At 46.1% G+C, this 15,772-nt stretch overlaps 1 protein-coding gene across 6 annotated transcripts in view; it reads left to right on the top strand.

Annotated features, from left to right (window-relative positions):
• The first annotated feature begins 6,547 nt into the window (after positions 1 to 6,547).
• Positions 6,548 to 15,772, top strand: part of GAB3 (GRB2 associated binding protein 3) — a 60,857-nt gene continuing 51,632 nt past the window's right edge. For 5 of the 6 annotated variants that reach the window (XM_029929558.1, XM_029929557.1, XM_029929555.1 and 2 more), the window contains exon 1: positions 9,681 to 10,290. In XM_029929558.1, the coding sequence (XP_029785418.1) occupies positions 10,237 to 10,290 (54 nt within the window). In that variant the 5' untranslated portion in view covers positions 9,681 to 10,236. Of the gene's footprint in view, positions 6,971 to 9,680; positions 10,291 to 15,772 lie in introns of those variants that run through there. The other variant, XM_029929554.1, reaches the window with a different exon arrangement.

Raw genomic sequence — 15,772 nt, 5'->3', positions numbered from 1 at the left:
GGGGGGGGGGGTGCACGTACTGAGCCATCAGGGCCGCTGGCCGGTTAGGGGCCGACGGTGGTGGCCCGGGTCCACCGCGTTCGCCGCGCCCCACTTCCCCGCCACTGCTCAGCACGCCGCGACGATCGCGGCAGCCCACCCCAAAGGACGCGCTCCCGGAGCGCTGGCCCCGGCTCCACCACAGGTCACCATTGTTTCTCTTCCCACGGCTTCGGCTTCCAAGCGCCTACTGTGTGCCAGCGGAGGACGCAGAATTATAGAGAATTCAATCATGCGTCAGTACTTTCACAGTGGGTGACAGGACCCTTTTCTGAACGTAAAGTTACTCAGAGCAACTTTCCCCATTGACACTGAACCAGACAGTGGGACTCTTAGGACTCTTGCAAAAGTATTTGTTCTGCAGAGCAACGTTAATTTTTTTTTTTAAGATTTACGTACTTGTTTCATTTCTTTGTAATTTTTCAAAGATTTTTAAAAGTAATCTGTACCCTCAAGGTCAGGCTCAAACTTACAATGCCAAGTTCAAGAGTCACATGCCCTACTTCGGGAGCCAGTCCGGTGCCCCTGTAAGGAACAACATTTTACAGGACTGTTACTCTACTTCACATGTAGATAGCAGACAACTATGCCGAGTTTTTAGGTTAACTACCGGGGTGCCCTTTCATTGTTCTTTTTTTTTTTTAATAGTTTATCGTCAAATTGGTTTCCATGTAACACCCAGTGCTCTTCCCCGCAAGTGCCCCCCTCCATCACCACCACCTTCTCTCATTGTGTGTTCACAAACATAGTGCGCCTCGAAGGCAAACTTTATGGAAGATTTTTTGGTAGTCTTCTTTTGCACTGTGTCCTGACCACACTGGTTTACAAACGGTTATTAGTATTTCATCAATTTTGGGAAATCATGGGTATTTACCTCCTACCGTATGTGGTTCATTTTGGCTGTAATGAAGGTGTGGCAAGCGCAGACTTGGCACAGTTTGTAGGTATGCGGCTCATCTGATGACGGGACGCTGGTGCGGGAGATCTAAGACACAGGAGCACCTAGCCCTCATCTTGCCGACACTCCAAGATATAAATCCTGACCTTTCAGCCACTGCTTCTGAAGTTTTTCTGAGGCTCATTCTCTTTTACACAGGCAATGCTGTTTTGTTTAAAGGCTGCCTGAAAGTCTGTTTTGCTGATCCCTAGCTTCGGCGTGAGTCCCTTGATGCCACTAGATGGCGATCATGGGTCAGTTCCGCGGCCCGACGGTGCTGTACTGCCCGGCCACCTTCAATCCCCACCTCTTCTGGAAGAGCAGTTCCTCACGTGGCTCCAGCGCCAACTCTGAATCAAGAGCCGTGTTGCAGGGCTAGAGAGACAGAGAAAAAAAGACTGGTCCCTGTTTCTGACATTCGTCACACACTTTAGTGGCACAGCCAGGGCAGTGACTCAGTTCTGTGCTGCGTCGAGGCCACCACGCGGCACTCCGTTAATGCTAAATTACACATGGAGGTTGAGTCTATTTTTAAGTAAATGTTGCAGTCCAAGGTAAGCTTCTACTTCATCCTTGTGAATCCAAGAGCCAAGGCAATCAGAAAGTTATTGTTAATCACTGATCTTTGAAAAGATAGTTGACTCTTTTCTTTCGTGGTTTGTTTTTTTTTTGTTGTTGTTGTTACAAAAATATAGGACTATATTCCAGTAAAGATTCAATCAACCTAGGAATAGAGTAAAAAGTGAAAGACCGCCTCTCTCTCAACCCCTCCTCATTCTGCTCCCCTCCCTAGGGATAACAACTGTTACCAGTTCCGTGAATATCATTCTGGAAACATTTTTGCAGAACATATTTTATTTTTGCACAAATGAGATCATACTATACAAATTGTCCTGCACTTTACTTTGTGCACAATTCTGGACATCTTTCCAGATTAGTTCATGTAAATTCACTTTATTTCTTAAGCCACTCCCTAATATTTCTTAAAATAGATATAACGGAGTTGAACAGGTTTTCTATTGATGAGCATTTCTCTTTTATATTCTCACTTTTATTTTATTTTTTAAAAAGTTTTGCTTGTTGACTTATTTTGAGAGAGAGAGAGACAATACAAGCAGGTAAGGGACAGAGAGAGAGAGAGAGAGAGAGAGAGAGGGAATCACAAGCAGGCTCCACACTGTCAGTGCAGAGCCGGATGCAGGGCTGGACCTCCCGAAGCACTAGATCAGGACCTGAGCCCAAATCAAGACTCAGACACTTAACCCGCTGAGCCACCTAGGCGCCTCACATATTCTCAATTGTAAACAATGTTGTAATGACGATGATAATGAATGATAAGAAGTCACATTGATTGAATGGCTTGTATGTAGCATGCATTCTGCTGAGGACTTGACTTGTACAATCACATTTTGTTTTCTAAACTGTGCTGAGAGCCAGGTACCCCTGGATGCAAGGTCTTTGTGGAATATCTATAGTTTGCATATATATTCTATCTGTCTATAGTTTGTCTTTTCATTCTGTCTGTAGTATCTTTGTAGAGCAATGATTTTAAAGTTTTGATCACATGCCATTTTTCAGTTTGTCTTTTATGAATTGATCACCTAGCCCTAGCTCCTGAAATTTTTCTGTTTTTTTCCTAAAATTTACACAGTTTTATATTTTATATTTAGATCAATGACTCAGTGGAGTTGAATTTTGTCAACGGTGTGGGACTTACGTCGTGGTCCATTTTCTTGCACCCTTATTCCTTTTGTTCCACAGACTATCTTTACTCTGCTGTGTCACTTTCACAACTTTGTGAAAAATCAATTGGTTGTATTTCTGTAGGTTTCTTTCTGTGTTCTCTAGCCTGTTACATTGATTTCTCTCTTCATCTTTATGTGAATACTGTACTGTTTTGATAATACTTCTTGAAATCAGGCAGTTGAGTTTGGCTCTCCTAGGTCCTTTGGCTTTCTGTATCAGTTTCAGAATTAGTTTGTCAATTAATTTCTGCATATTAACGCTGCATCCTACAACGTTGCTAAGCTCACATAATTAGTTCCAGTAGCCTTGTTCATAGCTCGCCTGGGCGGCACTATCAGTGTTGCATAGAAATGGTGTGAGCAGACATCCTGTACTTTTTCTTGGTCTTTGGGGAGAAGCATCGAGTCTTTTACCTTGTCACAGTCACTTTTTATCGAGTCAGGGAGGCTCCCTTGTATTGCTGGTTTGCTGACACGTTTCTTTTACGAGTTAGATTTTGTTAAATGCCTTTCCTGCATCCACAAAAATAAGACTATACTTTTTCTTTTTCTTTTTCTTTTTCTTTTGTCTGTTACTATGGTGACTTATTCTGATGGTTGATGTTTGCAAGTTGAGCCAGCCTGAAACTCCTTGGATAAACTTCACTTGGTTGTAATACATTACTGTTTTCCTATATTGCTGGATTTAATTTGCTTATATTTTGCTGAGGGTATTTGTGTCTTGTCCATGAGAGATACTGTTCTGGAGTTTTCCTTCTTTGTACTATCTTTGTCTGGCTTCATCAAGTGATTTGGGAGGTGTCACCCCCCACTTCTAGTTTTCTGAGAGATATTGTATCGCTGTTCCTTTTTCCTTATATCTTCGGTAAAACTCACCAGTGAAACCGTTTGGTCTTGGACTTTTCTTTGTGAGATGCTTATTTTGTGTTTCTTTGCTTTATTTTTGTTTTTGATTTTTTTTAAAGAGAAAGAGCATGAACTGAAGTAAGGGGGAGAGACAGAGAGAGAGAAAGAAAGAGAGAGAATGAATCTTCACCATGCTCTCTGTGTCTGCAGTTGTGCCTTTGCTGATCATTTCTTAGAAACGGAACCATGGGGTGTGCACTTTTGCGTTGGCCGCCTTTCCAGCCGCAGTGGCCGCACGACGGCCAGCTCTCTTCCTGAAACGCACTGTAGGCAGAACCTCAGGTTGGATTTGAGACCTTTCGTATTTTTTTAAATGTTTTATTTATTTTTGAGAGAGAGACTGACAGTGTGAGCAGGGGAGGGGCAGAGAGAGAGGGAGACACAGAATCGGAAGCAGGCTCCAGGCTCCTAGCTGTCAGCACAGAGGTCGATGTGGGGCTCGAACCCACGAACTGTGAGGTCATGCCCTGAGTCGAAGCCAGATGCCTAACCGACCTAGCCCCTCTTACTTTTTTTTTTTTAAAGAGAGAGAACATGAGCTGGGGAGAGGGGCAGAGGGGGAGAGACAGAGAGAGAGAGGGAATGAATATTAGGCAGGCTTCATGCTCAGCACAGAGCCCAACATGGGGCTCAACACCACCACCCTGGGATGATCACCTGAGCCCAAATCAATGCATTGAGCTCGATGCAGTATTCCAGTGTGTCCTGCCTGGCCCGCCATCCTTGGTGCCACATGTTCCACTGGTTTTTAACGGCAGCTTTATTGGGGACACACACGCACACCCTCTGGAGTCCCCCCGTTGTAAGTGTGAGGCCAGACAGATTTCTGGTAAACCTACCGCTGCTCCACCCCTACTCTTGTCCGCTTCAGAACCGTTTCTGTCCCCTCACAAGATGGCCTCATCTCCGGCCCAAGTGGTGACAAATTGCTGTTTTCGTTTTCTTCACACACGTAGAATTGCTGGATCGTATGATAGTTCTATTTCTTTTTCCGTGGCTCTATTTCTAATTTTTCACAGAAACTCCAGCCTGTTTCCTTCATTTTTTCAAGCAGACCTTCGCTGCTATGAATTTCCCCCAGGGCACCGCTCCAGTGGCGTTCTGGAAATTGTGCCATGTTGTGTTTTTATTTGTATCCACTTCAAGGTAGTTTCTAGTTTCTCTTGTTCTTCCTTCTGTGACCTGTGTGTTTAGTATCTAAATATATTTGTGGTTTTGATTCATAATTTCATCTCATTGTGGTTAGAAAACATACTTTGTATGATTTGAGTCCTTGTAAATTTGTTGAGACTTGACCTAATAGATGGTTTATCTTGGTAAGTGTTCTGTGGGCATTTGAAAAGACTGTGCATTTCATTGTTGGGTGGAGTTGATGCAGTTGCTCAGTTCTCTAGCCTTGTTAATTCTCTATCTTCCTGAGTAAAACAGGTGTTGAAAGCTCACACTATAGGGGCACTGGGGAGGCTCAGTCGGTTAAGTGTCCGGCTTCGGCTCAGGTCATGATCTCACAGCTCGTGGGTTCGAGCCCCGCATCGAGGTCTGTGCTGACAGCTAGGTCAGAGCCTGGAGCCTGTCTTCAGGTTCTGTATCTCCCTCTCTCTCTGACCACTCCCTTGCTCGCAGTGTCTGTCTCTGTCTCTCAAAAATAAGTAAAAAACATTAAAAAAATTTAATAAGCATTTAGTTCTTAAAACAAACAGAAACCTCACACTATAATTGTGGGTTTTTCTATTTCTCCTTGAGGTTTTAACAGCTTTGCCTCATATTTTGAAGGTTTGTTACAATTCGCATACACGTTTAGGATTGTTATTTTATCTTGATGAATTAGCCCCTCTCTCAATAGGAAAGTACCTTATTTATTCTCAGTACTATTCTTTGCTCTAAATTCTAGTTGGTAGTTCAAGGTCATTGTAAGAGTTTATTTCCTAGGACGACTTCTGCTCGTGAACACTGTCAGGCTGCAGACAGGAAAACAGAAACTATCCTCAGTATTCAACAAAGATGATTCAATACGGGGTGTGGTTTACACAGGTATAGAAGGCTGCAAGGTGACAGATAGCTGGATACTAGTAACTACCGAAAGCAGTTCCCGCTGGAAGAACTTGGGCATAAAGCTGAAGTTTGGCACGGCCAGAACCCAGGGGCTTAAAGCACGGGTACCTGTAGCCATGCATCTATTGCTGTGACTTTTTTTTTTAATGTTTGCTTATTTTTGAGATCGACGGATAGACAGAGTGTGAGCAGGGTAGGGGCAGAGAGAGTGGGAGACCCAGAATCCTTAGCAGGCTCCAGGCTCTGAGCCATGGGAACAGAACCTGATGCAGGGCTCGAACCCACAGACCATGAGATCATGACCTGAGCCAAAGTCGGATGCCTAACCAACTGAGCCACCCAGGCACCCCCACTGCCGCGACTTAGATGAACAGGGTGCTGCTGCAGTTAGTGCAGATGCTTCAGAGCTGGCCTGAGGAAGCCTGCGCTGTCTCCCGCCACTGGAGGGTCAGCGGTGATGCAGAGACCACATTTCTCAGCGTCCTTCCCATCTTTCACATTTTTGCTTTATATCTTATCTTGTGAGAATTTTCCCTAGCATATTTATTATGTCCCACCTTCTTCCCTCACGTCCATACTGATGTTTAGTGGAGTATGTTTCTAGAAAGAGGAAACAGAAAGTGCAAAGGCCCTGAGGCAGAAGAACATATTTGAAGAAGAGTTTTTTTTTAAGTTCAGTTTCATATTCTTCAAATGCTTGGTGATCCCTGGTTCTCTACTCATGTTGGTATTTGAGGATCTAGATCAACAGTTCTCAATGGAGGCGAGCTTTTCCCCAGAAAATAAAAAGGTAAATTTGCATTTCAGATGATAAAAAGAAATATATATATTTTGTATAAATGTGTCAACCCTCTCCCCAGAAGACGTTTGGCAGTGTCTGGAGACAGTTTTGCTGTTAGACCTGGGGGGGACGGGGTGACCGGCATCTGGAGGGTAGAGACCACGGAGGCTGCGGAGTATTGTATACGCATAGGGCAGCGATGACCATGAAGAATTTGGCCCCTGCCGTCAGTAGTGCCAAGAGTGAGAAACTCTGTTGCAGGTTGAACAGCGTGTGTCTTCAGCTGAAGTGAGAATCCTGTTGACAGATATCTGTTTGAATTGCAAGAACCTGTTTCTTGTCGTTACAGTGAAGAGTAAAGAAAGCTGGGTGCCCGGGTCTGTCTTCCGGGGTGTGGGCTCTGAGAGCAACAGGAAGTGTCCGCACTCATGGTCACTGCCAGGGGGCTTGCTGCCAGGGATCCCCCCGCCCCGGTGCTGGCGACCTCTGCTCTCTGATGAGCTCAAGCAAGTGAGGATCCCCTGCTCTGTTCAGTTTTTCTTGTCAGAGCGGAAGGGACCTTCCTTGCAACTTTGTACATTTAGGCAGAAACAGAAGCCCTTTCTATTTCTTTTCTGAGTTTAATCAACTCTTGTTTTATTACTTTATTTCTTCTTGGTATTTATTCATATCTGTGCTTAGCATTTGATACTTGGATGATCTCCGCCTCTGTGTTATGTTGAAAGTTTCAGATTTACATGGTCACCATGACCTTGGCTGGCTTCATTTTTTCTTTAACTTTTAATTTCTCTAGTTCAGTTGGTATCTATATGAGTGAACGCTGAGGGTATAATTTTATCTTACAAAGTTAATCGCCTAATCTGACACCATTTGTTGTGTCATCTTTCCTCTGTACATACCTTCTCTGTTCTTTTTTTTTAATATAAGCTCCCCACCCAACGTGGGGCTTGAACTCACAACCCCGAGATCAAGAGTGGCACGCTCCACCGATGGAGCCAGCCAGGTGCCCCTGTACTTGTGTCTTGTCTGTTGTCAGAGAGTATATTTTTATGGAATATATGCACATGATTGAAAGTCCGTTTCCGTCCTTGCCCTTTGTCGCAGCCGATTGGTTTCTCTGCTGCACAGAGTCCAGATGTATATTCCATGTGTATACACGCATCTGCTTTGCATACATGGCAGCATTTTACTCACTATTCTATAGTCCCCTTTGTTAACACGATGTTTTGGGCGTTGGTCCCTTCCAGCACATGTAGATATTTCTCCTTCTTTCTCACAGCTTCGCATCTCACCGCAGGGAGGCGCCCACGATAGACGTTTTCTTGTTTCTAGTCTCGTGTGTGCACAGCGCTACAGTGCATATCTTTGTGCATCGGTCTTTGTGGTCAGGTGCAATTATGCTGTGGAAAAAAAAGACTCTTAGAAGTGGGCTTGCTGAGTCAAAGTGTATGCTAGTATAAACTGCCAAGCGACACCAGATCGTTCTCTTCATGGCTGCGCCGGTTGTCCCTCCCTGCTACCCCTCAAATGTAGCATGTGAAATGTTTCGACCTCTGCAAAGTCAAGAGTAGATAAGTGGCATCTTCTTTTCATTGAATTTCTTTAAAATATTTTTTTTGAGAGAGAGAGGGAGCACGGGCAGGGGAGGGGCAAAGAAAGAGAGAATCTCAAGCAGGCTCCACACTGCGCAGAGCCCAACATGGGGCTGGATCCCACGAACCATGAAATCATGGTCTGATCCGAAATCGAGAGTGGGATGCTTAATCGACTGAACCACCCAGGCGCCCTTAATTGAATTTCTTGATCAGTGAGGTAGTGTATTTTTGCATCTGTAAGAGCCACTCGTATTTCTGTTTCGATAACATGATCTTAAATGCACCTTAAATCCTAAATACTTATTTGGGTCCATTTTGGGGCAGTTTTGTTCAGTCGATCTTCCGTCTTCCTTATGCTTTTATCTTACCTTTAAAACTGTTAACGAATAGATAATAATATGTTTACATGTTTGAAAAATGAGAAGTATATTTAAAATATCCCTCAGGAAACCTCAGCCTCACCTCTATCTTCATCCATCTCAATCACACTTAATCCTGAAGTAAACATTTTTATTATTTTTTCTCCTTAGTATTTCTTTTTTTAAGTGTTTATTTATTTTTGCGAGAGAGCAGGGGTGGGGAAGAGAGAGAGGAGGACAGAGGATCTGAAGCAGGCTCTGTACTGACAGCAGAAAGCCTGTCGTGGGGCTCGAACCCACGAACTGGAGATCATGACCTGAGCTGAAGCCAGACACCCAACCGACTGAGCCACCCAGGTATCCCCGTATTAGGTGTTTTTAACACACACACACGGAAATTTGGAGGCGATGGTTTCGTGAATGTTTGCCTATGTTCAAACTCTTCAAACTGTACATGTTAATTGTGTGCAGTTCTTTGTCAATTATGCTTCAGTAAAGCTATGGGGGTTTTTTGAAGGTAATAGCTTTAAGGATAAGAGAATGCTTTTTTCATGCTAGTCGTGCATCCCACTGAGTCCTGTATTCCTGTTTTTTTTTCCATCAAAAATCATTGTGAAAAGAATCATTGTTAAATTTTATTAGTTTTCCAGTATTTGTGGTGATGATCATACGATTTTTTTCATGAAGTCTACCAAAGCAATGAGTTCTATTAATGGATTATGTAATATTGAACCATTCTTCCATTTCTGGAAGAAACCCCAGCTGGACAGAGTGTTTTTCTTATCGTGTTGCTGGATAATGTGTCTATTTTCCATTGAATTTTTGTATCAATATTCAGAAGTGAAATTGGTGCTTGAGTTTAAGTTTGGCTTTATTTATTTCTGTAAAATCTGTACCGGATTTTGACATAAATATTATATTATTGACTCATACAAAAATTTGGAAGTTTGTCATATTCTAGAATTTAAAAACAAATTTTTAATGTGTTTTTATTTTTGAGGAAGAGATAGAGAGTATGCATGGCGGAGGGGCAGAGAGGGAGACACAGAATCCGAAAGCAGGCTCCAGGGTCTGAGCTGTCAGCACAGAGCCCAACGCGGGGCTTGAACCTGTGAACTGTAAGATCATGACCTGAGCCCAAGTTGGCCGCTTAATCGACTGAGCCACCCAGGCAACCCTAGAATTTTTTTTAAGTAGGCTCCACAGCCATCATTGGCCTTGAACTCACAACTCCGGGACCAAGAGCCACATGCTCAACACACTGAGCCAGCCAGGCACCCCATATTATAGAATATTTTAGGTACAATTGGAATTAACAGCACTTTAAAATTTGGGTAGAATTCTCCTCTAAACTGTATCTGATGCTTTTTTGGTGTGTTTAGATCTTTGTCAACTTTCTATTTCTTCTATGGATTGATCTGTTTAGTCTAGACCTCTCCAAGTCGGATAGGTCCCCAAGTTGGTTTTGTAAATTCTACTCTTCCTAGAAAAGTATCTGTTTCAGTCTTGCTATGAAAGTTGTATAATTTTACAAAATCGTTCTTATAATTTTAAAGTTTATTTTTACTCTTCCCAGAGGCATTTCTTTCCTGTCATTGTGAATCTCTGCTCTGTCCCCTTTTTCCTTGTTGGTTAGGTTAGCTCGTGGCTTTTCTAGTTTATAGAGTTTTAGTTTTGTTGTGAAGCAGCTTTTTGATTATTAGTTCTACTTGTTACTTTTTGTAAGTCTTTAATTTCTCCTTTTTTATCAACGCATTCCTTTCTTCAGTTCTGCTGTGCGTCCGAGATGGGGAGAGCCGGACTGAGCGCACCATCCATATAGATGTTGTCTGGTGTGACTTGTAATTCGCGAGCAACAGGAGCTGCCCTGACAGATGTAAGCAGAAAAGGAGCTTGTGAAGCTGATACTGGGTCGCTGACAGAAATGTTGAAAGGGCTGGAGAACCAGCTTTGAGGTTAAACAGCCAGGAAAAAACACCCCAAACCACAACTCAGAGCTCATTCTGGTGAGAAGTCCGCTGCCAGCTTCTTGTTCCTTCTCTGTCATGTCAGGCGCGGCCGCTTCTCTCCAGTGCTGTCGTGTGTCTGTGAACTTCACCATCACCAATGGTGACAAATGGTGATTATTTTCAGAACAATATAATATGGAAAAGAAAGAGGAAAGGAAGAAAATTACTGAGGTGTCGCAGCAAGGCGGAGCACGTGAATGGTCAATATGGTCCTTGATTCCTGTGCCCTGTTTGCTTAGCCACTATGTCCACTGATCGGGGCTCTCCACCTGGTGAGGCAGCCTAAGCTGCCTTTCCTGAGGCTTTTGACTCCTAGCTTGAACCACCAGTGTGTTTTTGGGGTTGGGAGATTAGGGTAATCAGAATCCTCCAAATGCCCTCAGATGTTTCTGTTCCAATGGTCAGGTTTGCACACTTTCTATGCGTCTGTGTGTATGGGTGTGTGTGTGTGTGTGTGTGTGTGTGTGTCTGTGTGTGTGTGTGTGTGTGTATTTAAGTAATGTCTCCGCCCTGTGTAGGGCTGGAACTCCCAAACCCGAGATCGGGAGTCGCACACTCACCGACGGAGCCAGCTAGTCGCTGCCCCCCCCCGTCCCTTCCCAGACTTTCTTAAGCGTGCTCTCGATTTTACATGTAGGATCTGGCGGGATGGTTTGTTCTGAGCTATCTCAGCCAGTGAGTGGGTCTAAGAGGTAAGAGATTCTTGTAGTCCTGTCCTAGAAAGCCTAGTTCGTTGACCATGTTTTGGGCCAAGAGCTCAGGTCATCGAGCGTGGCATCCCTGTTCTGCAAGATCTGCAGTGCGTCGGGAAGCAAAGACCTGTATTGGAGTCGTTGAGCGGGTCATGCCCTTTCCTGCAGCTGTGGCATTGAACACCAGGCTCCCTCTCCGCCCCTACCCACAGAAGACCCTGATCTTCAACACGCAATTCATGTCGGGTGACTCGAGGGCCGCTTAGGTGGCTGAAAGCTACAGTGCGGACTGCGGGAGCAACGTTGACGCTGAACTGTTGGGAAAGACTTCTCGGAGTGTGTGCTCTAGCTGGAAGGGAAACTGGAAGAGGAAGGGTATTAATAGGAATGCGGCCAAAGGGGAAAATATGAGAACGACTTTAGAGAAATAATCTATGGGAGCCGTTTACTGCTTAAACAGTATGCGAGCCAGTTTGGGGCCCACTTCCGATTCTCTGTGTTCCTTTCTCTCTGTCCCTCCACTGCCCTCTCCAAATAAATCACTAAAACCTTAAGAACAAAGGCGAGTGAGAGAGGGTGTGTGCTGAGAAGGGTGGTTGGCGACCCCAGTCACAGGCGGCACTCGCCGGGAGCCACATCTGAAGGCACATCAGTGGCCACGTTTTCACCAGTCATGTGTTATCTGGACATGGTGACGGGAAACTGGTTACGTAACATGCTTTGCAAATAACCGTGTGACAGCTGTGGCTGTGAGAATGCAGCTCGTGGGACACGTGTCATTCTCCGCCTTCTCAGCGTGGCGGGTGTACAGGGCTCTTCCCTGTGTGCCCACAGCCTGCGCGCAGCTCTGCAGCACCGGGACGACAGTGGCTCAGCGCTCAGGGTGTCGGGGCAGGCTGGCCACTTGTCACTGGACGGCTGCGGGAGACCCCCCTGGTTGTGTCCTGGCGGCCGGAGGCTACCTCCTCTCCCGCCTCTGGTGCTGTCACTGCTCTGTGTTGCCCCCACTTTGGTTTCTTCAAGTGCAAGCCTCGTACACAGTGTATTCGTTTCAGGGCTGCAACGTCGCGGCTCCACATTTTCCTGTGGCCAGATGCTCTCCACGAGAACTCTGGTTCCCATCTGTCACCGGGCGAGGTTACACGATGGTGTCTTGTGATGGAAGCTTTTCGGACTTCCTGTCTTCACAACTTTCAAACGTACAACAGCATTATTGGCTCTGGTCACTGCTACCATGTGTTACAGCACCATGACCTGTGTTCTGTTTTCCTGAGGCCCGGACACTGGACTGATACCTACTACGGTCAAATTTCCTCTTGTTTGTCTCCAACTGGTCCTTCTGGACAGCGAGGGCCTTAGTTTGGGGATGAGTCCTCGTGGCCGGCATGTTCGGGGTTGGCTGTACGAGGTTTGAGGTGACTGCGGGACATGCAGAAATGGGGTGGCTTTGTGCAGAGGTCGGGGGCGCTCTGGGGCACGGGAAGGAGTTGAAATTGTGGAGTTGGAGGAGGTCATTCAAAGAGAGCGTGATGAGTAAGAAGGAGAGGGCCCTAGGGTGGCACTTTTGGGGACAGGGGCGGGGGGAGGCAGGAGCTGGGCTGCTGCAGGGGCAGCCAGCCCATCCTGCCTCCCAGGACTCTGACAGACCAGGAAGGGACAGGGAGCACAGCACAAGGCCAAGGGGGACAGACAGCTGCTTCACCACCGAAACCAGCTGCAGCGAACGCCCAACTGGGGTGTCCAGATCTCTCTGGTGTCGCCGACTCACCACATTGCTAACGTGCTTGAGGAACAGGTGGGTTGGGAGGACAGAAGTGTGGTGCTGAAGGACAATAGGATGAGGTGCTAGTTGAAAGCAAAGGACAGGGAAACAAAAGGGAAATTCTCCCAATTCTAGTAGCTTGCTCTTTTCATGTTGGAAGCTGGCAGTTTGCACCACGGCCACGTGTACAGACGTACCTGCTTCTAGGTCGTAACAGTCAACACTTCAGTGTGTTCGTTTCCGAGAGGCCAATGTCATGAGTCCATGCCTCACCTCAGTAGGATGCATGACTTCCACAGGCGGTATTGTTGTTCTTCATCAAGAGGGAAATCCTATCTGGTTGTCTTTTTTTTTTTTTTTTAAGATTACTTGTTTATTTTTAAGTAATCGCTACCGTCAACATGGGACTCGAAGTCACGACCCCGAGATCAAGAGTCACACGCTTTTCCGACTGAATTTTCTTTTTGTGATTGCAACAGTGTCTTTCACTGTAGTTTTGGAGACTCCATGAGTGGTCAGTACGTGTTACAAATGACTGTTTTACCCTGGGGGTCCCTGCTTCCGACAGCAGTCCTCGGCAAGTCCGGTTTGGGGACTTGCCCTGCCCTGAGGGAGAACTCTCGGCCTGTGGTTTTTGAGAGCAGGGAGCTGGGCTGGAGCCTGGGTAGTGAAGACAGAGCAGATGAGGTCAGAGAGCTGATGGGACGCGTGGATGACCCCAGCAGGGCCTTTGGCTTGTCCTGTAAGTGTGGGAGGAAGACACTGGAGGCCTCTGAGCACAGAAACGGCACGATTTCACATGCGCTGTGACAGGTCCACACTGGCGGCCGCCCTTAGGATACACTGTAGGGACAAGGGCAAAAGCACAGAGACAAGGTGAGAGGCGACTGCAGCCACCCAGGTGACAGGGAGGGCCTCTGCAGGGGGCATGTGCTGAAGGTGGAGCCAGTGGGACTTTCTGATTCATTGGTTCTTAGTGACCAAAAGAGAGGAATCTAGAACTGTGGGGTGTTTTGGCCTGAGACTTGGAAGCTGATGGAAGAAGCGGGTCCAGGTGATTTTGCCTTGGTTTCTGTGGGGAGAAAGACTTTGCTCACTGGAAGGCAGTGGCGACATGCCATCTAGGTCCCCCAGTGGGCTGTTATCACCCCCTCTGAGGCCTCCATTTTGGTAGCTGTTTCGGTTCATCACTGCCAGTTCCTATTTCACAAGAAGCAAGTCTGTTGCGCAGACAAGAAATCAGTGGTTTGGGGTCTTTGGCCATGAGAACCATGTAATTAGAAATTAAAACTGAAGTTCGAGTGATCATTTTAACCTCATCCGAATTTTCACCCCAAATGAGAATTCTAACATTGCCTCGCCAAAGTCTTACACCCTAAAATGTTACCCTGGTCAGATAATTACCTCTAAGACAGAGGCTTGGCACTAACCAAGGTAGGTAAGGAGATTCTACAAAGAAAGAAAACTATAGCTCCATCCCACTTAATACAGACAGACGAAACTAATTCCAGCTGTGTTGTATTTAAATGGAAGAAAATGGCATAATTTCTGGAAGAGAATAAACTTCTCTTTGTTCTGTTAATTCATTTATTCATTCGGTCCTTCAACAAATATTCAGCGAACATTTCCTAAATGTCACCAAGGACTATTTTAGGCAGTAGGTACTTCAAAAACCATGTAAACTGGGGCACCTGGGGGGCTCAGTAGGTTAAACGTTGGACTTCGGCTCAGGTCATGATCTTAACTATTATTCGTGTGTTCGAGCCCCATGTCGGGCTCTGTGCTAACAGCTGAAGCCTGGAGCTGCTTCGGATTCTGTGTCTCCCTCCCTGTCGGTCCCTTTACCACTCACACTGTCTCTGTCTCTCACAAAAAAGCAAATAAACATGAAACATTTTTAAACAAGAAAAATGGGCAAAGTATTTGAAGTGCTGTTCACATATGGAGGCCCACCAGTGGGCATGACACATAAGCAATAACGTCCAGCCTCATTAGACAAATTTCAACAACCAGATATTCTTTAACTTTGGTCTCTGTGATTGCCAGAGCTTTAGAAGAGGTTTCTGAGAAAACTGGCAGAAAGAAGTAACATATTTCTGAGTACATATTTATATAATTCCATGCTGTGAAAGTCATCAAAATGAATGAAAAGAACCCAAACTGGAAAAGTAAACGCCAGCTACTGGCCGGACCCTAGGTCGGTTACACATCTCCCTACCCCCTTGGGAGGGCACAGTTTTCACAAAATAAGAAAACGATTGCTGACGGGTTCCAGTGAAAAATCCTTAACTTGGTCCATTCTGGACTCCTTGGACATCACAAGTGCAGCGGGACAGTGACGTGCAGCGAGGAGACGGAAGCATCACGGGGATCTGCTTGCATCGAGGGCCACCTGAGCTCAGTGCACTGTACATGGAATTGCACGTGAGACGGGTTGGTGTCCCCGCCATTCACCTGACACATGTGTCTGAAGCCTGACCCGCACATGTGTCCCTGGGTCAGCAGCAGGGAGGCCAAGGGGGGACGGTTTGCCATTACTAACTAATAAAGGTTCCTTCCATGTAGCAGGTGTATGTGCTTTGAGCCACACAAATAATGAAACCGACCTGGCCCTGAGGTTCTTTCCCTCTGCACGCACTTGGGGCTAAGCATCCAGACTAGTGCCCTCTGGGATCTCAGCTGGTCCTGGGCTGAGACAGGAGCTTCGATAAACACTGGTGGCCTTTGGTCTCCTGGGTGGAGTCGCTTCTACCAAGTCACAGTTCACTGCCGCTGGTGGCCAGAGCCTGGGGGGTGGTTTCGGTGCCTTCCTCCAGCCGGCAGGAAGCCAGCCTGCAGCGTCCATGTGGGGCTGCCCTGCCTCCGTCCTGGGCCCCGTGGGGATGGCCTGCCTCC

Source organism: Suricata suricatta, chromosome X (genome assembly GCF_006229205.1).
Source record: "Suricata suricatta isolate VVHF042 chromosome X, meerkat_22Aug2017_6uvM2_HiC, whole genome shotgun sequence".
NCBI classification, from domain to species: domain Eukaryota; kingdom Metazoa; phylum Chordata; class Mammalia; order Carnivora; family Herpestidae; genus Suricata; species Suricata suricatta.
This window is presented reverse-complemented; position numbering and strand designations above follow the sequence as displayed.